This window comes from Vidua chalybeata, chromosome 3 (assembly GCF_026979565.1).
Source record: "Vidua chalybeata isolate OUT-0048 chromosome 3, bVidCha1 merged haplotype, whole genome shotgun sequence".
Taxonomy (NCBI): domain Eukaryota; kingdom Metazoa; phylum Chordata; class Aves; order Passeriformes; family Viduidae; genus Vidua; species Vidua chalybeata.
In genome coordinates, this window is record NC_071532.1 from 111436552 (window position 1) to 111459278 (window position 22727).

Here is a 22727-nt window from a genome sequence, read left to right on the forward strand (position 1 = left end):
GCTGATAGCAGACCCTGGGAATGAACAGCCAAATTGCAGGTCACAACCTGGAATTCCCCAAGCACCTCCAGAATGTCGGCACTAAAATGACTCAAACTCAATAAGAGAGGATGTCAGATTTGACCCCTGATGGCCCAGTGGAATCGGAGCAAACATTTGGATTTAAATTCAATCAATCTTGTCAGTGAGGTGACTGAACACCCCTTAGAGCAAGGATTGGCCCGAATACATGGACTTGGGCAAGTAATTGATCTCCTCTGCAAACCAGGTGTCCTGCAGAGAGTTGTGGAAATAAGTCAGAAATGTGAGGAGGAATGTGGCTGCCACTGCAAAGTCCTTATCTCTGGTACAACTTATCTAATGGTACTCATAGTTGTACCATTAGAGATTAGGAGTCCATTACCATGATGTCCAAACACCTCTGAAATTCAAACGTGTGTTAGCAACATAACATGGAATGACAGAGAGCTGACATTGTCATCAGGTGCCAGGTAAGGTGAGAGGAAGGACCGACTGCCTGAGGGATTTGAACACAGGCCTGTCAGATCTGGTGTTCTCTGCATCTCTATCCTCTCAGAACCAGACGTGTTTATTGGAGATGGACGTGAGTGAGACCTTAACCTGAGAGCAGCCATGCTTCTCTCTGCTGTCCTTAGCCAGAGATTCCAGCAGGATTCATGAGCCCTTTGGATTCTGAAAATCTCAGTATGTGGTGTGCAAAGCTGCCCAAATGTGTGATATTACAGAGGGTCTTTGCTACACAGCTCAATCCTGTGTCGTACCTGGCATGGGACCCTCCTTGAGCAAATATTTTGAGAGCCTGTACTCTAATCTATAAGAGAGGAAAGTGCTGCAGTGTTTGTGGCATTAAAGGGACTGGGTATTTTTTAGAGTTCTTTGCTCTTCAAAGAAATGCCAGTGCAAAGGTATTTAGATTCCCCCTTGCCCTGGAAATGGCATTCCTTGTTCTCACCAACCCATGGAGCATGTGCAGAGCACCTGCAGCTGCCCAGCTCTTTATGCTCCTGTACTTTAAAGGAGGTTTGTCAACTGGAGTTTTCTCCCCTGTACCAAAGTCAAATGCAAAATGGTAAAATGAACATGTGGGAAGCTCTTAACCTTTCCTGTCTAGCCATGACACACTTGCTCACATTATTTATGGGACAGTTCCAGCTATTTTGGATTAATCAATCACTGTATTACAATGTCAAAGCGATGTCAGGAGGAGCTGTGTTGCTTCTTGGCTTCAAGGTAAAGAGTCCTTTCTGTCCTGTGTTGCTTGTTCTGCTTTCAGCCACACACAAGACACACCTGCTCATTTTGCCTCCCCTAACTCTTCACTCCTCAGTGGATGCCAGTTAAGTACAAGTTTAGTACTCTTTCATCACGAATAAAGCAAAACCCTTGCTAGGTTAAATTATGGGGAGCAGGACAAGTAAAGTTTATTCTGCTCTGCCTCATGCTGCTGAAACCACAGATGGATCCAGGGATTTGCAAGGCACAAGCCACTGACCTGACCTTGTGCTGGTGTTGAGACATTGGACTGTAGCCCTCCAGGTGGCCCTTCCAGCCAAGGTTCCTGTCCTATCCTCCTCTATCTGACAGAGCTATTGCATATCAGAGTGCTTTGTTCTTGCTTTTTCCATAACTCTTTTAGACTGACTGCACCAATTCTACTCAGCCCCCTCAGTCTCCAGATTGCTGCTCCTAAGTTGTGCTTTTGAGCAATCCACTGGGCAGCACATTTAGTCACTTCATCTTTTCTATCATCAGACTTCTTCAACCTTGCTCTTTATCCTCAGAAGGGAATTGCCCTTCTGGCACTGCTGCTCCATGACAGATCCTTCTGCTCCCATCTCTTACTTTCTGTCTTCACGCCTTGACTATTGGATTTCCCCTTTTTCCTTCCTTGTGACTTAATGGGGTGTCAGAATTTGTTCTTTTATACTGCTGTTAGTCTGAACACAGCATTCCTCTGAGCCCTTGGATCACTTCCTATTTTCAAGATGTTGAATTTGAAAGTGCTTTTAAGATATAAACATGCCTGTCTGTAGAGCTTAGTGCACAGCACTTGCAAAGTGCATTGCAACCAAGTTCTGTGTCCAAATCTGAAGTTGCTACAGGCTTTGGTTCCAGGTAGGTTCAATTCTCTTGTTTACTCAATGCTTTTTTTATTTGTGTAAATAAACTTCAGTCTGGGCAGAGAGTGTGTTTAGAGCTAAGTTGTAGACTCATACAAAAATCAGATGTCACTGTGAGATATAATAAGTCTCTCAGTTACAGTAGCAAGACATGCTGCAGCCATTACTGCTGTAAATTCAGAATTGCAATGTCTACCTATTACATTTCTTTTTCATTGTTTGAAGCAGTGAAAAAAGGGGCTCTGCTGTTGCTTAGAACCTGCAGTTCACAGCAAAGCCTCCTTGCCCCTATATCCTGTACAGCTCTTGGTGTGGGTCTTCAGGGTGACGCTCAGGCACGAAACCATGGTTTATGTGGATATAAAATCCCAACCTGTGTCTATAAATTACTTAGTCCAGAGCATCAGTCTTTCCCTGCCACTGCTGATGGGAATATTTGTCTGTTGTCCTCTGTCCCAGAGCAGTTTTATGGTGCTTTTGTGTTGTTTCGAGCACAGAGTTTGTTGCTGCCCTAACTTCTGTTTATTCATCCACTTTTGCCACAGGGAACTCAGCAGCACTAAGCCTTTTTAAAATCCTCACCATAAATGACTAAAAACTCCCTGCGTGCCTTGTCCTTTGATTTATTTTTACTTATAAGTGTCATAATCATGATTTGTAAAAGTCATTTTGGTGAACACTTAACCACAGTGAAACTGTCTGTCTGTTTTATTGGGACTGTTACTTCCCTGAGACAGGAATGGTGTTCTCTGCCTGTATGACACCAAGTAGAAGGTCTGTGCTTAGCCACTGATAATAATTCAGTTCATATTGAAATAATTTTTCTTCTTTTCTTTATGCAGCCCCAGGCTGTCCAAACTTCCCGGTTGGGTTTTGAAAGATGGAAGCATGTTTCTGGACAAGGTACTGGAGTGATGCTTGGAATTTTCTTGCCATACAAAAAGCCACCTGACAGGTTGAGAGCTGGTGCTGCAGGAGCAGCGTTCCACGCTGACTCATTCCAAAGGTTTCTCTGTGTACCTCTACCAGCCAGGATGTCCTTGCAGAGCAGAACGTTTTGAAAGAAAATGCTAATAGCAACTCTCAGGCTTCAGAGGTAGCCTAGATTATAAAAAAATCTGCTTAAAATGCACAAGTTGTCAGTGTGAATATTTTTGTATTTCATGGAGCTCCATAAATAATAGTGCTTTGCCTTCTTAGAGTGCCTTTTATTCCACAGTCTCACTTTTCTGACACTGAGGCTTCAGAGCATGCCTATAAATGAGGCTGGTTTCATACCCTTTTTCAGGCAGAACTATGAGGAAGGCAATGGTTTGCCTATGGGAGGTCTCTCAGAGAGGAAAAGCATGGCTTTGGCCTCTGAAATCAACATGTGTTCTGCTGCTGGACATAGCAGGGAGGATATTATCTCCAGCCTCCTGATTCTAAGACACAGAACTTCCTCAGCAACATGAGAGACACAGAACTGCTCTTTTTTCCCCCTCTTTTCATTGCATCAGTTTTGGAGGCAGAATTTGTCTGAGGCTTCAACCAAAACCTGGCACTGCAGCGGCCAGCTTGATCTGCCACAGGGGAACAATGAGCACAAAAATATGTCAGATGTTAGTAAAATAGGCAGATACATTTCAAATGTGGGCAGCAATAGGTACCAGTGGAGAAAATGCTTAATAGACTGTTCTCTGACTATGGGAACATTAAAGCAAACAGTGATAATAGTTGCTTTTGTAGGGGACTTTGAGGTGGACAAAATGGATTGATCTGATTTTTACAGACAGAGGAGCTGAAGATCATAGATTAAAGACCCGATTTTTCTTCTCATTGGAGACAAAAGAAACTGTGCAGGCAGCATTTCTGTTGATAAAATAGTAACAGCTCTATTCAGAGCACTTGCTAACTGGCAGTTGCAGGGCTGCAGAAGCTCAGGGACAGAAATGGAGTTGCTCGTTTGAATTCCCTGGAATTTGTGTCTCCTGAACCCCAGCTTTGGTGTTAGAGCTTTGGGCTCCAAAGAATGGGCAGACTGTCACTGTAGTTTTATTTGGAATATATTTAAATGTCTGGGATGCTGCTGCTGCAGTGTATGCTCAGGAGAAACCTCCAAACTCACAGAGTGGCAGTGGAAATCATGTTAAAAATTCAAAGGCAGCATCTCTTAACTTCACCTTGACCACTCTAAGTGCTTGGAATGGTAAATTCTTTGACCCATGCTGGAAAAAGCCAAGGGAAGGAGTCAAAGGAGGGTGTTTTATCATGTGAGGTGGACATTCCTGTCACAGAACTGAGTTTTAAAACTTCAGTCCTGGAGAGGCATTGAAATGTGCTGTGATCTACTTTTAATAATTTTGAACTCCCTTGAGATGAGGTTAGGAGACTTCTGCCACTAGATGTAATTGCTCATTTGTTATTAGTTGGCAGGTGCACTGTAATTATTAAAAATTGGATTCAATCTTTAATTCTGTCAGTCTGAAGCTGGCTGAGACCACTTGCTTTGGGACAGGAGAAAAGGCAGGGTGGGTAGTAGGGAGCCTGTGAGTGTGCTCTGAGTAGAGTTGGAAATGTTTTTGTTCCTCCCTGAAGGATGTGACTTTGCATGTGACAAAAGTTTTTGATGCCAGCCTTGAGAAAGAGGAAGAAAATAGGGGATAGAGTTTAACAAAACGTGCCATGTGGAAATTAGATCCCCAAAAGTTGTTTCATCAAATACTCTGAGACAGGGGCTATAAATTGTGTTTAGGTTCTAGTAAGATAGAAGAGGTTGGATGTTATTTGGAACCAATTCCAAACTTGCTTTCCTGGTTATTACCAGGGCTCTTTCTTTACCTACCAGAGTACTCTCTCTGTCCTTCCCAAGGAGGATTTGATCTCTTCAGGTACCAAGCAACCTCATCTGGCATGAAAGCAATTTCAGCAGATCTGCCTGCACCAAATTGTGTCTAGAAGGGGGATAAATGTCCTGTATAACGGGCTGGAAATTACCTGTGATAAAGAAAGTGTCTGGAAAATCCAAAATGTGCTGCCTTGGATAACTCTGTGTTGTATTTTTGTGTCTCCTCTGTTGGTGTGTTTTTTTACAGGAGCTGAAGGAGTGCTCTGGCCACGTGTTTGTAGACTCTGTGCCTGAGTTCTGCTTGCCAGAGGTGAGTTTGTTCAAAGCCTTACTGAAAAATCTGACTCCATTCAATCACATGGGAGAAACCTGTTGTTATTGTTGTTGTTGTTGTTGTTGTTGTTATTATTACCAGGTTCCTGCTAATTTATTAATACCCAGTAAATAATACTGCTAAAACTCTGTGTTGTTAAGGTGCTTTCAGGCTCTATGACACTGGAAAAAGGATGGAAACAACCCTTTTCAGCTGTGGTTTTGGGAGACGTGGAAGGTCTCCCTGAGCAAATATCTGACACAAGAATAAGACTGAACTGTCCCTTTTTGTGGCTTTTCAAAGACAACCAGACTGAGCTGGGCTGACAGGATCCATGTGCTGATCTGGATGAGGGCAGGGAATGAAGGTGAGGAAAGCTGCTTGTCCCTAACCACAGATGCAGGACATGCCTGCACAGTGGAGCTCCCTGGGGAGCCAGCTGTGGTTAAGCCAGGTTGGATTCTGCTGGCTGCACTTCTGCCAGCAGCACTTTCAGGTTAAAAACTTTTACAGCCTCTTTGAGGGAAGAGCTGGGCCTTCATATCCACAGGCATGGCTACAAGTGGCTGCTCAAGCTGTTTTTTACTGGAATTTCTGGATGTAGAAAAAGCAAGCAAGACCATTGAAGATGTTTGGATTACCTAGAATCACCCAGTGGATATGGAGAGTGCTTTAGGAGAAATAAAGATATAAAAAGCTGAGCAGAGAGAGGTGGGGATGAATGATGGAGAGTAGCATGGGAATAGTATCCCTTTCCTCAGTGTGTTCAGAGTGTGAGAACACCTGTTCTTTCATTTCATGGTGGGATGTTTTCTCTGTCTTTCAAAGACAGACACAATTGCTTTTGGGCAGATTTTTTTTTTTTTTTTCATTTCTGCCTGACCTTGCAGACAGGAAGCACAAAACACTCCTGGAAGGTTGCTGTCAGCCTGCTGAGGTTCTGGCAATATTGTTCCCATGTGTGAATCCCATGGAACTCACCTCTGGCATCACTCCAGTCATCTTGATTCTTCCAAACAAGTTGGCAGCTCTGGTACTGGTTTTGGCAAGTGGTTCCAACAGATTACAACCATTCCAACCCAGCTGGAATTGTCATAATCCAATCACACCAAAAAAAGACCAGCCCAAAACCCTAATAATTCTGTGTTCTTGTGAGCCTTTTGGTTACCGTCCTGTGAAACTCAGGGATGTGGGAAGCATCTGTGTGTGTAGAAAGTGCCATTATGGCCCAGATCTTGGGAAGGACAGGGTTTATGTGCTAGATTCTCTTTGGAGTGATTATCTGCTGGAGTTTAGGGTACTTCAGCCAGACTTTCTGGTTACTTTGGGCTGGAAAATACCTCCTACATGCGTAGCTCTAAATATGACAGATGGGGATGCTTCATCTTACTCCTGTTAACCACTGCACGAAGCTGCTTCCCAGCAGCCCATCCTACAACCAGAAGATGGCAACCAACTGCACAGGGACTTTAAAAATGGCCTCTCAGATGTTTCCCAAAATTCCCAGCAGATGCCACATCTCCTCCATGAGCACTGGGAAGAGATCTGCTGTGATATCCAGCTCACACCTTGAGCCCACCTGCCTGCAGGATGTTCTGGAGTCATGGCCAGCTGCAAACAGAGTGGAAATGTTGCTGCTGTTTGGCAACACAGGATAAGAGGGAGCTTGTGTGAAAGAGACTTTCACTTTATCTCCTTCCATGCCACTTCTTTTGAAGAAACTTGTCTGCAGAAGCAGTTAGCCAGAGAATCTCTGTATCGCTTCCAGAACACCATTGCCAAAGCAAGCCAAGATTTGGGTGTAATCCAGCAGCCACAAGGTGATACGAGGCTGTCTCAGCAGCAGAGTACTCTCACACATGTCAGAGTGCCCTCTCTCTGCTTGGCAACCTTCTGCTCTCTCACTTCACATGCAAGAAACATTTTTAAGCCTCTTCAGCTCAAAGGCACTTTAGTGAGATTGCTGCAAGCCCCAGGGAAGATTTCACTTTGTTTTGGTTTTGACACCCTTTTCATCCTATCAGTAAATGCTTCTAAGGTGCTGAGATGTGGCATGATTAAGGTTGGAAAGCGCTGGTGTGTATCCTCCTGATGGCTCTCCTGGGCTGGCATTCAGCTCAGGGCTGGAGCCCCTCTGCTCTGGAGCCAAGCTGAGAGCTGGGTGTGTTCACCTGGAGAAGAGAAGGCTCCATGGAGACCTCAGAGACCCTTCCAGAGCCTAAAGGGGCTCCAGGGGAGTTACAGAGGGATTTGGGATAAGGGATGTGCAAGGACAGGACACAGGGAATGGCTTCCCACTGCCAGAGGGCAGGGATAGATGGGATATTGGGATGGAATTCCTGACTCTGAGGGTGGAGAGGCCCTGGCACAGGGAGTCCAGAGAAGCTGTGGCTGCCCCTGGCAGTGTCCAAGGTCAGGCTGGACAGGGCTTGGAGCAACCTGGGATAGTGGAGGGTGTCCCTGGGTGGAACAGGTTGGTCTTTAAGGGCCTTCCCACCCAAACCAGTCCAGAATTTGATCCTGTACAGTCTGGACACAGCTGAAAACCAAGGTGTGGGCAATCCAAGCTTTGGCAGGAGCAGGCATCAGCAGATCCTTTGATACCTTGCAGGGAGTGTGTTCCTGCCTGGAAGCCTAGGAAGATAAAAGGTGCCTTGTCATGGAGCTGAGGGTGGTGTTTCACCTCCTGTTCTCAGCTCAGCTCATTGCTGATCATGGATTGAAACCATGAGTGCTTAGGAGGAGTTAAGCAGCTTGTCACCAGAGCACTGTGTCAGCCCTCTGCAAAGCAGAGTGACCTACTTTCTTGCCTTTTTTATTCAAATCGCTGGACCAAGCCTTGTAATCAGATAATATGTGCTTGATGAGTGTTGAATTCCATTAGCTGCTCTATAATAACTGAGTTAGAGGTCAGTAATCTTGTAAATTTCTGACTTGACACCATTCGTGTTACAGCATTACCAGTAAATATTTCTAATTAAAATTCTTTTAACAATGTGTGAAATCTTCTTTCACTCTCAGAACTCTTGTCTAAACTGTCACATCAAAACTAATTGGGCCCACCCATCCATTTTGTTGTATCCTGTGAATGGGCTTCATCTCCTGCTGTAGGAAATGTGAATGAGAAAGATGCCAAGCATTTACTTTGGGAAAATATGACGATTATTTTTAAGCATATTAATAAATAAACCCTTCGTTCATGTCTTCCTTGGGGTACAGTATGATGTGCTGCATTAAAAAAAAAAATGAGACACCCTAAATCACTGCTGCAGAAGTTTTGGTGTCTATTCCTCCCTAAGGAGGTACACACATCAATTCTTTGATAAAAGTAAAATAATCATGGATCTCATAACAGCAGCCATTTCATCACCTGAAAGACAGAAAAACCCAGGACATGGTTTCTTTTCCAGGTTGGAGAATGGAATAATTTTAAGGGGGCTTTTAAAATAAATCTTATTAATTTAAAGGTAACATTAATCTTTGCCACAGCTGAGACATGCTTTTATAAACCAGTTACATTCCTGCAATAAAGTTCAAAAAAAGTAGAAGAAGAATTTTTTCTGCCATTTATTAAACTGCATGAAAGGGTTACAAGTTGCTTATCTCTGCTCTGTTTTCAGACTGAACTGCTTGACCTCTCCACAGTGGATGTAATCTTGATCTCCAACTATCACTGCATGATGGCACTGCCCTACATCACAGAGTACACAGGATTCACTGGAACAGTTTATGCCACCGAGCCCACTGTTCAAATTGGCAGGTAAAAAGCCCCTTCAGATTCTCTGCTCCTCTTTCATCACTGCTGAGGAGAAGGTGTAAAGGACAATGTGGGGAGAGGAGTGGTGTCTAATGTTCCGAAGAGGCTTTCAGGCAGGAGCTGAATGCCAGCCAAGTCCTTAGTGCTGCAAATGTGTTAACTCCATGTTTCCCAACCTCTGGAACCATCAACCTTTCCAGCAGGTTCTTTGTGTTGAGTCCAGGCCATAGATGTGGGACAGTGGAATTTGAGTGGGCTGAGACACCTCAGTAATTTCCATATAGGCAACTTCAGACCTTCAAAAACTATGGATCAAAGACGTCTCCTCCTCTTCTCTGTTCCCCTTAACCAAAAGGAGTCTTCCCAATCAGAAAACTGGACTTGTTCCCCACAGAAGCTGTAACTGCCCCATCCCTGGAAGTGTTCAAGACCAGGTTGGACAGGACTTAGAGCAACCAGGTCTAGTGGAAGGTGTCCCTGCCCATGGCAGGTGTTGGAACTAAATGATCCTCAAGGTCCCTTCCAACCCAAACCATTCTAGGATTTTATGATTCCATATAATCACACTTCCTCCACTCCACAGAAAAGAATTCAAGCTGACATCATCTCAAATGATAGCTGAGCTACATGAGCTCTGAACTCCAGAGAGAAGCACTGAGAAAAATGGCAGAAATAGGAGACTGAAATAGAAAAAGATATGACAGTGCAGTCAAAACCAGAACAGTCATCAAACTTGCCAGTTTATTTTTACAAAATTGTCTTGTGGATTGGATGGGTCAACACCAAATGCTGCAGGTTTGGTGAGGCCTAACTGGAACTGAGCTCTGTTCCTCTCTCCTGCTGAGCTGCTACATTCAGTAATTAGGAGCTAGATAAGGCCCTCCTATCTGGACTACTCTGTAAACACTTTAGGGCAGGAATCTTTGTCCAGTGAAGGTCCTGTGCAAACTTCCCATGCCAGAGTAATTCCCCCATTGTGTGAAAACAAACAGAAACTGAAGGCCCTTGTAGGTGAAAGGAATTGTGTAAATATGAACGAGTAGTAGACCTCTGGGCTTTGCTGGTCCAGAGCTGGAGACAACAAGCACAGTCTTATGGGAAATTGCACTGGTGTGGTTCTCCCCATCCCAGGTCATTCCACATGCTCTCCTTCTGCTCCAAACTTCAAGGGAAAGCCTGCACACAATCACAAATGTTGTTTAGTTTTGGGCAGGGGAATCTGCAGTGACAATTTCTAATGTTTGACACCTTTTCCTGTCTCAAATATGCATTGGCAGATGAAGAGAGTTCACTCTGACAACATGCTTGGTTTCCCTAAGTGATAAACAGGCATCAGCTGAGGAGTTTTTGTTGTGTGTTTTGTCTCATTACTTATCACAAGCAGTCAGTAATGAAGAAATTATCTTGCACTTTCCAAATAGCCCATAACCCAGTGGGCCAGATCCTCCTCTGTTGCAAGCAGATGGAATTGGAAACACTCCTTGGATAAACAGGGGCAGTGCTGGTGATGGCCTCTGTGGGAAGAACCCCTCTGAGTGTTACAATTTCTATGGTATTTTGTAAAGATTTGGGCCAAAGTTCTCTCCTGTGTGAAAGGAGGCAGTGCTAATTTAGGTTTGATTTCTGTTTTCAGGCTCCTGATGGAAGAGCTGGTGAATTCCATTGAACGCGTGCCAAAGGCTCAGTCTGCCTCCATGTGGAAGAACAAGGAGGTGCAAAGGTAAGGACCAAGTGCCAGGAAAGGTGATTGTCCCAAAGCACCAAAGTTTGGGAGTCACTGTGAGGATGGCTCAGCTCCCACCATTTGAGATTTGCTGCTGTGACTCCTTGGGTCGATTATTTCTTTAATCATTTCTGCACATCGTTGTTTTCCAACCTCACAAATTTGTTTCTTGGAGAAAGACTTGGTAACAGCAAAGCTTCCCCTGATCTCACCTCACACAGTTCAGCTCCATGATGGTAGATAAAACCAGCGGACTTTGGTAGTAACATCATAGAAAGTTGGTGAAATGAGAAGGCTATTTAAATTTAATGATACTGCATTGAAATAATTTAAATTTAAGTTGTATTTACATTTATGTTTGCTGACATAGTAAGAAAGTCAAGACACAGCTGTTGGAGGTCACTGGTGTTACCTTTCTTCCCATGTTTACACCCGAATAGCAGAGGTGGGCTTTTTGGCTTTCCAAAATTTAAGAACAAATTAAAATCTGAATAAAAAAACTTATTTGGAAGCACCATGTCCATTATTCCAGCTATACATCAAAACAAGATGCTCAGAGGTTTGAAAGCCTATGGAATCTAAAAATTCTCCATACAGTTTACTAATTGTAGATGATGCTTTCCTTGGGAATAAAAACAATTTCAGGTGCACAACATGTTCCTTGGAGGAGACAGTTTCGTTTTTAGCACATTTTAAAGATAGGGTTGGTTGATTAAAAAGTTATTTTTAAAAGCTGCTTTGTGCATTTTTAATTGATCTCCCTTTTTATACTCCTAAATCTCAAGATGGCTTGATTTAGAAGTTTCCTAAAAGTGAATTATTTCTTACATTAGAAGAGTAGCCTTGATATTTCCCAATATCACAAAGCAAAAATTAAAAATCCAAATTACCACATTTTTAGCTGTATATTGTGTTCCCCTGCTGAATTCAGGAGAAGCCTTTACACTGTAACTCTCACTCTTTTGAAGAAGACAAGCAGATGTCATGTTGGATGTAAAGCACAACTAAATACACTGAAGTTCTGCAGGATTTTTAGAATAGTGTTTTTTTTTTTTTTTTTTTTTAATTTTGGGATCCACTGGCCTACCCAGAGCCACTGCTGAGGTTCCCAGTGTGTGGAGAGAGAGGACTGGAGCCATTATTCCTGTCACACCAGGCATGTTTTGTATGCATGGTTTAAAGGAGAGTCATATATCTTGCAGCTCATATAATGTCACTTTCCTGGTGGTCGTATTTTAGGAAAAGTGCTGCCTGGCACTTTGCATGCTGCTGATTATTCCAGAGGAGAACACAGAGAGGGAATTTTTGTTCTGATTCAGCTGCTCTAGAAGACTGGAGCCTTTTTTCCCTTGAAGTGGTATTTAAAATACGTGTTCCTCTCTCCTATTGCTGGGGATGTCCCCCAAAATTCATAGTTCCATCCTGTAGCTGTTGTAAAGGGGTAGCAGGGAGGTGGGAGCCACTAAACAGCGGTTTAATAACATAAATTTGTGTATAATAAACTCTGCTGGTATGAACCAATGTTGTCTTTGAGCTGGAACAAGGGAACAAATGTGAACTGTCTCTTCACCTCTGCCCCACCTGTGCCCTGAGTTTCCCCCTTCACCTCTCTATGCATCTGTAAAACAGAGCTCCCATCCAGCACAGAGGGCACACGGGGACTTTAATTAATGTTTGCAAAGTGTTTTGAGATGCCTGGTGACAAGTGTCACGCAGGCGTGAATGGAACTGATTATTAGAGCAAAACATCTACTGATCCCCAAATTAGCACCTGGCTAATGGCACATGCAGGCTTGGACTGACATCCGTTACTTAAGAAAATGTGATCTTGATGAATTGGGATTTTTTTTTCCTACTTGGCTGTTGCTAGAACAGAATACTTATTACTTCTGAGTCTAACTTTAATTTTTCAGGCTGATCAATCCCCATTACTGCTTTACAGTTCAGCTAATTCTGCTCCAAACAGTTAGTATAAAACACAAAGTATTATCATCTTCATTAGATAAAGCACTGGAGCATTTTAAATGCAAATACTGTATAAAATATAATAAGTTCATTATAGTGGTTTACATTTTTCCATTATCAGATCCAGTCTGAACTAATTGCTTAGCCAGTTTTATTGCCACTGGCTTTTATTTCAAATGAGCAGTCTCATGGAAGCTCTGTAGATTGCAGCCAGGATATCTTTCACACTGATTGGGATTCAGGGGCTAAAGAGGAAGTTTGCCTTGTGAAAGGCACTTTGTTGACTTCTTGTTTGATGGTTTCCTATATCTTTTAAAGTGTTTGAAACAGGCTGTTTCCTGAGGCTGAGCAGGGCACAAGAGAGGCCGTGGCCTGATGCAGTTTGGTGCTGCCATCCTCCTCTCCCTTCAAACAGTTCTGGGATTTTACATCATATATTAAATGTCACCCTCTGCATTGACCAGGAGGGACTGTCTCTGTGCAGATCCCAGGGAAGAATACAAATCCCTGAGTTTTTTAAGGGTGAATTCTATGTCCTCAACCGTGTGGATTCGTGGTCCCCGTTTATGGCTGTCCCAGCAGCTGCCCTCACACATCTGGTTGTTGTGAGGTGATCTTTAACAGGATGTTGCCATGGTGGCAGTAGATTTACTCCAGACCACAAAATATCCTCTGGTAACTCTGTAGGGATTTTAGAAGTGAGATGACAGGTTGAATGCATCTGAGGGACCAGCACCTCATTGCCACTCAGCTTCATGAAACCACTGGGACTGGTGCCACTGGTCTCTGCCAGAGATCAGAGAATTCTCAGTGTAGCCACAGTCAAGGCTAAGAGAAACTTCCTTCACCAAGGACAATTCCCCACTTTCTCCATTACCTGCAGAAACATTTTCCTCTTCCCAGAAGAGAAGCTCCTGAAAGCATCCAACACTAAATGCTTCTTATGGTAGGTTAAAGGCTTTTACAGGCAATTTGCTTCAGTGCAGTGGTGGACAACTCTCCACATTGTGTGGCCTTTTGCTGCTTACAACTTCCCAAAAAAGACCTTGAAGGCTTTGTTTGTTTCCTGAAGCACGGGGTGCTTTCAGCCAGCATGTGCTGGAATTACAGTTATCGTTCTGGACCTGTGCTGTGGTCTTGGCAAGACCTGCCCTTAATCCTTTCTTCAGTATCTTAAATTATGGAGGAGTTCACTGACCTAGTAGATATAACAATAAATTAAATTCCTTTAAACAAATTGATCAAAGAAACCTGACCAATTTTCATAAATCTTTGGAAATTGGTTTGAATTAGCCTTTGATTTAGCATCGGTTTAATATACAAAAAAAAAATTTCTATTCTTCTTACGCATTTGGCAGCTGTGCTGCTTCCTGCCTCAGTTCATGTTGCTAAGGAAGATTTATTTCCCAGAAGTTAGCCATCCCTCTTCCAGCCTGTGACATTATAGTTCACTTCTTCCCTTGACAATGCCGGCCAGCTGACTTGCAATGTCTGTGAGGAGCAGAATGGATGGATCTTACTTTGGTGAAAAACATCTTAAACACTTCCGTGGAGGGGATTTCAAAGAGCTCTGCAGTGTCAGCTCATGTGTCCCTGCCAGGGCACTCGGAAGGGAAGTGGGATTGAAGGCAGGGAAGCCGAGCTGCAGGGATATGTGCTCTTGGAAGAGACCAGTGGCAGAAATCAGGGCAGAGCCATCCCTGCTCATGGTGTGGTAACTGTACTTTAATCACCAGATTGTTTCAGATTATTAGGGTATTATTCAGAGGATTATGATATGAAAAACGGACGCTGATCCAAGATCCCAGTGCTGAAGGTGCATTTCATGTTGACATCTCAGATCAGCCAGCACCTTTCATCAGTGGTGAAAATACCCCAAGAGTTGTGGTAACACCTTGATCACAGCTACTTCTTTGATGCAAGGGCTGGACAGAAAAGCAACAAAGACAAAGAGCGCTGGAGGAGAGCAATCCTTAGGGTGAGGCAGATTGGGAAGTGTGGCTTTGCTCCTCAGCAGGCAGAAGGTCTTGCTCCTCACTTTGAAGCACCAGGCACACTGAAAATAAAAGTTTAAAAGGGTAAAATTAAAGAACTGGAGAATGTAAATTGTTGTAGAAGCTGGTCCAGCACCAGCTATTGTTCTGGATCCCCACAGAACCTCCCGCTGGTGTTTGCAGGTTGCTGCCGGCCCCGCTGAAGGACGCGGTGGAGGTGTCCATGTGGAGGAAGTGCTACACCATGCCTGAGGTGAACGCAGCCCTCAGCAAGATCCAGCTGGTGGGCTATTCCCAGAAAATCGTGAGTACCTGGACAGCTGTCCTCGGGGCAACACCAACGACTGTTCCCCAGCTTCTCCCCCTCTAGATCCTGTGTTGGATCTAGTTACCCTGGTATAGGCAAACAAGACAGGATTACACAGACTGCCCTTCAGTCTGCCTCCCAGGAAGGGCTCTTGTTTGGTGAAATCAGGGAATATCCATTTGTTTCTGCTCTTCCTTGGGGAGGCCAATTTTAAGGCGGCGTGCCCTCAAATTTGGAGCTGATGGCTGGCCCACTGAGAGCTGGGAGGATGCAGGGAGTGAATGTATCCTCTCTGTCTCTAAGCCACATCCCCTTCCCAGCTCCCCAATCTCACTTCTGGGAATCTTTAGAGTGCTTTAGCCTCCGCTTTGTTTCATACTGTAAATTAGGGACTGTAAACAAAACCTAATGGTTCAATGTGAACTTCAGAAACTCCTTTCCTAGAGCTCCCAGCTAACAGTTATTGTCTGTAATGCTGTTGACTATAATCCAGTGTAGTTTCCAGAATGGACTGAACCCACAGTTCCATAGCCTGCAGATCCCATATGGCTTGTTGGCAGCATGTGTGCCATGATCCCTGCTCTTTTTTGGGCCGTGATACCTGGTTTTGCTGCTCAGATGCCATAAAAAATAAAAATATTAAAGTGAGCTGTGACTCCTCATTATCCGTGGATTGTTACAGTTCATTTTTGACTGTCCTCACAGTGTAGATGCATCTCCCCTAATTTTAGATCTGTGTATCTGAGCCAATCATTATTTTGTAGTTACTGGGGGAAAAAAAAACCTGTATTTTTTCTCTTCCCAAAGCTAACTTTTCAAATAATCAAACTTTAGAGCCTTGGCTTACACACTAAGGAATGAAGACCCCCCTGCCTTGTTTTTCAAGGCATCCAAATATGTATTGAAATACTAGAAAAATCATTATATTGCATTAATCAGATGCTTGTTCTATCATTCAGTAACCAGAAGGCAGATCACATTAGGGAGGTATGTATATGAAGGTTTGTTTTCCTTTCTCCAAACAAGTATTCCACATTTCTGGGTACAGATGAAGGAATACAGTTCCTAATGACACCTGGAAAGGAGACAACTGTCACGTTGCTTGCACTGAAACTAAAATGTGGATTGAGTTTGCAGGGTGTTGTTGCTAAATCACCAGCAGGTAGCATTTAAAAAGAAATAAAGTTAGAAAGCGAGTGAGTTTGAGGTTAAGTTTGTTTTCCACAGTAAAATTTGCAATCCAAGCAGAGTTTTTATATCAATATAGAAGTACTTGTCCTTCCTTCTCTCCTGCTGGCCAATACCAATTATATTTGACTAAAGCAGAACAGAGTCTTCAAAGATGCAAAGCTCCCACAAGCTTTTTCAATACAGTAGAGGCAAGCAGAGGATCAAGACCCTGCTTGATTCCTTCATTTTGAGGTATTATTCAGTGTGAACTCAGATGCCATAAAATTCACATGGAAGAGAGACTTTATGGAGGCCCTGCCTCAGGAAAAGCTTTTCTCAGAGCGTGTCTCCTGCTAGACACAGGTGGGTAAAACCAGCAGATGTAATTCTCAAGAGAACAGCTTCACAAAGGCTTTGAGCAGCAGAACTGCTTTTGAAATTCCTATCACTGATGACAAAATGACCTGTCCTGATTTCTTCTGGGGCTCTCTGAAGTCAATGCCTCTCTCTGTGTGTTTCAGGAGCTGTTTGGTGCTGTGCAGGTCACCCCTCTGAGCTCGGGCTACGCTCTTGGGAGTTCCAATTGGATTATCCAGTCACACTATGAAAAGGTTTCTTATGTTTCAGGATCTTCTCTGCTTACAACACACCCTCAGGTACAGCCCCTGACTTTTCTTAGTCTTTAGGAGGAACTTTGCTCCAAAAAAAAGGGATTATTCCAGCTGGGATCAGGTTTAGGGTAGAGGCCACTCTAAGGCAACAGTGTTATCAGTGCATGGACTTAATGGGCATTGATAAGACATACCCTGACAAATGACAGGCATCAATAGTTATGAGGAAAAGATAGCTAAAATTCTTTTGTTATTGGTGATTTGATGTTCACTTAAAACTGTGGAATTGTCTTTCACTCTAAAGAGGAAATTTTCAAAAGAGTTGAACAAAAGAGCATTAGTGACTTCTTTTAGAAATCCATATTTGACTGAAGAATCTTCACAGACAGTTCACAGACTGCTTTATATCACTTTTGAAACATCCTTCCTTAGGAGGAATGATAGCTCAGTGGCTGCCAACTTTTCCACCCTGCTCTGCTAAGGGCAGAGTCTTTATAGTGCTGTAGATGTAATTTCCAGTAAATTAATTCTCTCTAGATCCATAAATTCTTACTGCAAAGAAAGGCTTGAAGTTTGCAGTGCCATGCGCTTCAGAAGTTGTCAAAATAGTTAAAAGCATTATTGCAGGAGGTATTTAAAAATAATTTAGAAGATGTGTCAGGTTTTTGATCACTAAGTGATTTCCCCCAAGGTGGGTGTCTGCTGGAGAGCTTTGCTTCTGAGCATCCCTCACTTAAAAGCTTGTTCTCAGCTGAGAAACTACAGTAGATAAATGATCCTTAATAGTATGGCCATCCTTAGGTGCACAAAATGTATCAGAGCCTCTAAATCCCTGTTTCTCATCAGCCTCATTCCATCCTGGGCTGTGCTCTCATCCCCTCCTAGAGAAGGAGCAGCAGTATTTGACAATGTGTGAATGCAGTATTTCTGTGAGGAGAAACTTCACCCTGTACAAAGTAATTTGGTAACTGAGAATGTTTTCTCCTCACTGACATGAAATATGATTCAGTTTATCAGGTCAGACTTCATCATTTTCCAAAGGTGAACGTTTCCCTGGAAGCTTCTGGTAAAATCTCTTTTTTTAAGGAAATTAAGTCCCAGTGGCAGAGAATGGTGTGAGTGAGCTGCTCACAGGCACATTTTTAGAAGAAATAGTTTAACAGATAGTTAAAGTCACATTCAGTTTGTACTTTCCTTGTTCTTTATCACATCACAGATGTTATCCCATATCATCATTGTCCTGCATTTGCTTCCAGATTCTTTTTGAGGACGATGGATAGTTTTTGTCCTGGGGTTAATCCCTGTGAGCACCAGCACAGGCTGCTACAGTCTGGTGTTTCTGTATGTGGGTTTTGGGAGCTTCCAACCAGCTCCCAAACATCTCTTTGATGTTTGACAGAAAATATGTAATGATAGCAATATCTCGAGTGGCACAGAGTCAGAATTCTGAACAACAAATCATTTCTTCCTCAGGGAGTTAAAAGTTGTTTGTCTGTCCTGGTTCTCTATATGATCATGATGAGGTGTTCATAATGAAATTCCCATTTTTTTTTAAGCAGGCTGTGAAAAAAGTCACTGCATTTTGTTTTAAAAAGGATATACTTTGAACATATCCAGAGCTGCTTTTCCAGTGAGTTGGGATTTAGGCCTGGCACCACTGACTGTTCCCTGTTCTTCTGGCAGATGGTTTCCATTGAAATTTTGTCTCACCCTCTCCTGAGGCTGGAATTGACACCGTTGCCACTGAAGTGGAGAACAGGAGTTGACAGCACAGGTTCAGACATGTCACTAAAAGCCTTTTAAGACATATTCTTTACATTAACCCACAAAAATCAATGCAGGCCCTCTCAGTGCAATGGCATCTGAAATTATGTGGATCTAATATACCATAATCATTATGTACATTATCACAGGCAGATTCCATATTATTTTTTATTGCATTATTGGCATCTCATTTTCATGGACACACTGGAGAGAGTCAAAGATTGTGATAAATCTCACATGTCAGGCCTGATCCTACAAGGGGGTGCACAGTTTAAACTCCTGGCAGAATTGATATGAAATTCCCCTGCATTTTTAACAGAGCAGGGTCCTTCTCAACTGCTTCAGAATGGCTCTGGAGAGCTGTGAGCAGGGGAATTGACCTTACAGTGGTCTTGGAGGTTCAGCAGAGGAAATCTCTTCATCTGTCTCTTCTGGCAGAAATCTTTTCTGGTTGGTGAGACTGCAGAGAGTTGTTTATTGAGAGTAAATAACCATAAAATACCACACAGCTGCCAGCAGTTGCTCACTTTTGTTTAATCAGTAGCTGTGGGAAGGGCATCCCAACCCAGAGTGAGGCTCAAAGTTACCTTTTCACCATCTGCAGAGAGAGAATTGGATTTTACCTTATCAAGATTGGATCATGCTACATTTTCACTATCAAGAATATGTATTTAGTGTCACACTAATGTCTAATTTCTGAATATCTACTCTCTGTTTACTAATTGAGAGAAATGGGTTTGCATTTTCATTCTGCTTTAATAAAACACCAGTATTGAACAAGTTCGTTTTCCACAGATGGAGGAGTGTGAAGTGTAAAATGTTTGGTGACTGTATCCATCGTGTCCTGCCTGGAGAAACTCTCCCATTCCTGATTTTATTTCCCTGTGCTCTATTCCAGCCCATGGACCAGGCTTCTCTTAAAAACAGCGACGTTCTCATCCTGACAGGGCTGACCCAGATCCCCACTGCCAACCCCGATGGAATGGTGGGAGAGTTCTGCAGCAACCTGGGTAGGTCACTGAGAGAAATCTCCTGCCTGTTTTATCATCTTATTCATGACTTTGGGTGGGAAATAATTCTGAGATTCCTGGAATTGAACAAGTTGTCCAGCTATAGCTCCTGGCATAAAACTACCTGTTTAGATTTTACGATGTGCTCCTGATGTCATTAATACAGTAAGTGCTTGGAGAGACACAAGTTGTACCTAAAATGTTTTGGAATGGAACAGGTATAATGAGGTTTAGTCATCTGCTGCTCCTGGTTTGCTAAGTATGTCACTTGGCTGCCAACAGGCTATGTGGATATTGTTCCCAGCTGAAATATTACTATTTCCTTCCTGTGTATCAGCCAGAGTAAAATCTTTATATGTTTTTTTTTATGACTTTCAGTTTTGAAAACAAGCACATCTGCTTCCCTTCTTACACCTGACTTTTAAATATATCAAAAGCAAACAGCACAATCTCTGTTTAAAAAAAAAAAAGTCAAGATATATTTATAGACCCCCAGATATATAAAACCTAATCAGACGCTTTCACAGCTGGAAAAGCTGATAATTGCAAAGCTGTGATATCAGTGTGAATGGCAGCATTTTCCAGCCTGTTTGGAATGTCACATCCAGTGCTGTTCTCTCCTTTTCTCCCCTTCCCCCACTCAGTTCCTCTGTGCTGTCGTCCTTCTTTCATCAAACCACTTTTCCATGTCTGTCCTACTCTGTTCCCCGTTCCTTTATTACAGATCTTCCCTTTATTTTAAATTCACTACTTTTTACAAATAAAACTAAAGAATTTGTGATAGAAGGATCCTGACAAAGGTTACCAAAAGACATGAGAAAACTAAATCAGACTAAATTCCTGATCTGGTGGAATGAGACCCTTCCCATGGCAGGGGGTTGGAACTGGATGATCTCTAAGGTCCCTTCCAACCCAACCCACTCAATGATCCTAAATATCTGTTAATAGAGCACATTTTGGCATTTTATAAGAATGATAATTATGGGTTTTACTGAAGATCCTCTCTGCCAGCATCCTGCCTCCAACAGGGACTGTGTGCAGATGCCTGAAGAACAGCAGGAGAGCAGGGTGGGATTCTGGGATACTTTGCTCTCATGATCTTTAAGAATTTTTATTTCAGGGATTTCCTGAATTAAATGTGTTTGTGTAGTTAATGATGCCCAGTGGTGTTGTTCAACCTCCCCTTGAAGCTGTGTTAACACTTGTGACTTCCTTTCCTAAATGTGTGTTTTTACACGTGTGTGTGTATTTCACCTGCCTTTTCATTGTTTTTAAACACTCTGAATTTTGTTACCCTGTGAGCTGCCACAGATCAGCTCTGGTGACCTTGTTTTGGTAAATCCAGATGTGCTGCCCTTCTCTGTCCCTCCTGGACCTTCATGGGGGTCACTGTCCCTCTGACAGACAGTGGCACAATCCCCTCCTATCATGCTGAGTAAACTAAGAGTGAGACTGTTAATTAAAATGCATTTAAATTAAAATGCATTTAAAATTAAATTAAAATTAAAGTCTTAGAGCTGTAGTTGGGCCAAAGCAGAATCCAGAAGTTGACAGTATATAAATAAATGTGTTACATGTGTCAGTACAGGTGGCTGTTTGTCTGCATAACTTTTCCTGGTTTACAGAAAGATTCTGAACTGTTTTCAGGGGTTTGCAGGTCCTCAAGCCAGTTTCTGTTTTGAATGAGACAAACTCAGAGAAATGAGAAAATCATTAAAGATCAAAAGAAGATACATGCTTAAAATAATGCCATTGTAAGAATTTGGAATTTGAGTGGTACTTGCCAAAAAACAGCAAGCTGAAGAAATTAAATATTTCTACATTAATGCAGTTTAGGGCTGTCTTTTACATATTTATCTACCCAACATCAGGAAAACAGAGTATCAGTTTTCATTCAAATATGTAAAAAAGTCCAAAAGCAATGGGTTACTAGGAAAAGCAGCTGAGTAGGCAGGCTGAGCTCAGTAGTTTTCATCTGCGTTTTCTCACTTCCAAAATGTTCAAGTGAGTGCACAAGCAGCTCAGAATACTCAAGGTAAAAACGCTAAAGCAGACCAAAATTCACCAAAAGTGGGTATGAGGAGGTACCAGCATGCTTGTGAAGAAGGGATGTGAAGCACAGAAATGGAGGTGTGAAAATTCCACCTTGAGCTCTGTTTTCATCCCAGCGTGTGGAGCTGCAGCCCTGATCCCCAGGATTCCCAAGGCACACAGGATTTCCTCCCCTCACTCTGTCCTACCTCCAGCTTCCTCTCAGTTTACCCCAAGCCCCCTTTTTTCCCTGCTCAGCTCTGCAGCACCAGCACTCTGCAACTCAAGGAGAGCAGTTTTATTTCCACATTGCCTTGGGCACCAGCAGCAAAGCTGCCAGTCTGTCTGTGGGGACAGTTGGTGATATTTTGTGTGAGTGTGAGGCTGTGTGTGTTTATAGAGAGCAGAAAAGAGCACAGTTTGCTTTTTAGGTGCCAACTCGACCTTGTGGCAGCAGCTATTGGGAAAGCAAGGATCTCTTTGTGAGTTGTAAATTGAACAACTTGTTATGGAGCTGCTGAAGGAGACTAAATGTAAAATGCCAAGATTATTATACAACTTTTATCAGGAGAGAGCATCCATCAGTCACCAAGATAAATTGGGCTTTAAACAAGTCTCAGATAGATGTGTCCTCTTACTGACAACTCTGAAAAGTTGTTTTAGTGCTGCAGAGAGCCAGACTGGACCTGCTGTTTGTGTGGAAAGCAATATTCTTGGAAAGGTTTTCACCCCTCTTTTGCAGAAGCTGGGAGGTGATTCTTATCCCTTTGTGGTGGGCACCACACACTTATCCCTGGCCTGGTGAGCACCTGGCTGGAATAATTCTCCACTCCCAGGCTTGTGATTTTATATCCATTATTGCTCACCAGCTCTGCAGTTCTGCTGGGGATAGAAAATCAAGCTGACATCTCCCTCAAGACTTTACCACCGATTATTTCTTCTGTGGCCCCAGGAATCTTGAACTTGTGCTTGTTTTCAGCAGAAAAGGTTTGAGGTTTCCAGGGAACCGGCAGCTGTGGAGAAGGGAGAGCTGGGAATTCAGGCTGTATTGGGCTTGGCATGGCCAGGTTTGGTAGTGTGGGGCTATAGGGCTGGTTTCTGTGAGGGGTTTCCA

At 43.0% G+C, this 22727-nt stretch overlaps 1 protein-coding gene across 2 annotated transcripts in view; it reads left to right on the forward strand.

The window, feature by feature from the left end:
* Positions 1 to 22727, forward strand: part of INTS9 (integrator complex subunit 9) — a 59929-nt gene that overhangs the window by 5974 nt on the left and 31228 nt on the right. For both annotated transcript variants that reach the window (XM_053938694.1, XM_053938695.1), the window contains exons 3-9: positions 2984 to 3044; positions 5216 to 5278; positions 8902 to 9041; positions 10672 to 10758; positions 14904 to 15024; positions 16719 to 16853; positions 19471 to 19582. In XM_053938694.1, the coding sequence (XP_053794669.1) occupies positions 2984 to 3044; positions 5216 to 5278; positions 8902 to 9041; positions 10672 to 10758; positions 14904 to 15024; positions 16719 to 16853; positions 19471 to 19582 (719 nt within the window). The remainder of the gene's footprint in view (positions 1 to 2983; positions 3045 to 5215; positions 5279 to 8901; positions 9042 to 10671; positions 10759 to 14903; positions 15025 to 16718; positions 16854 to 19470; positions 19583 to 22727) is intronic.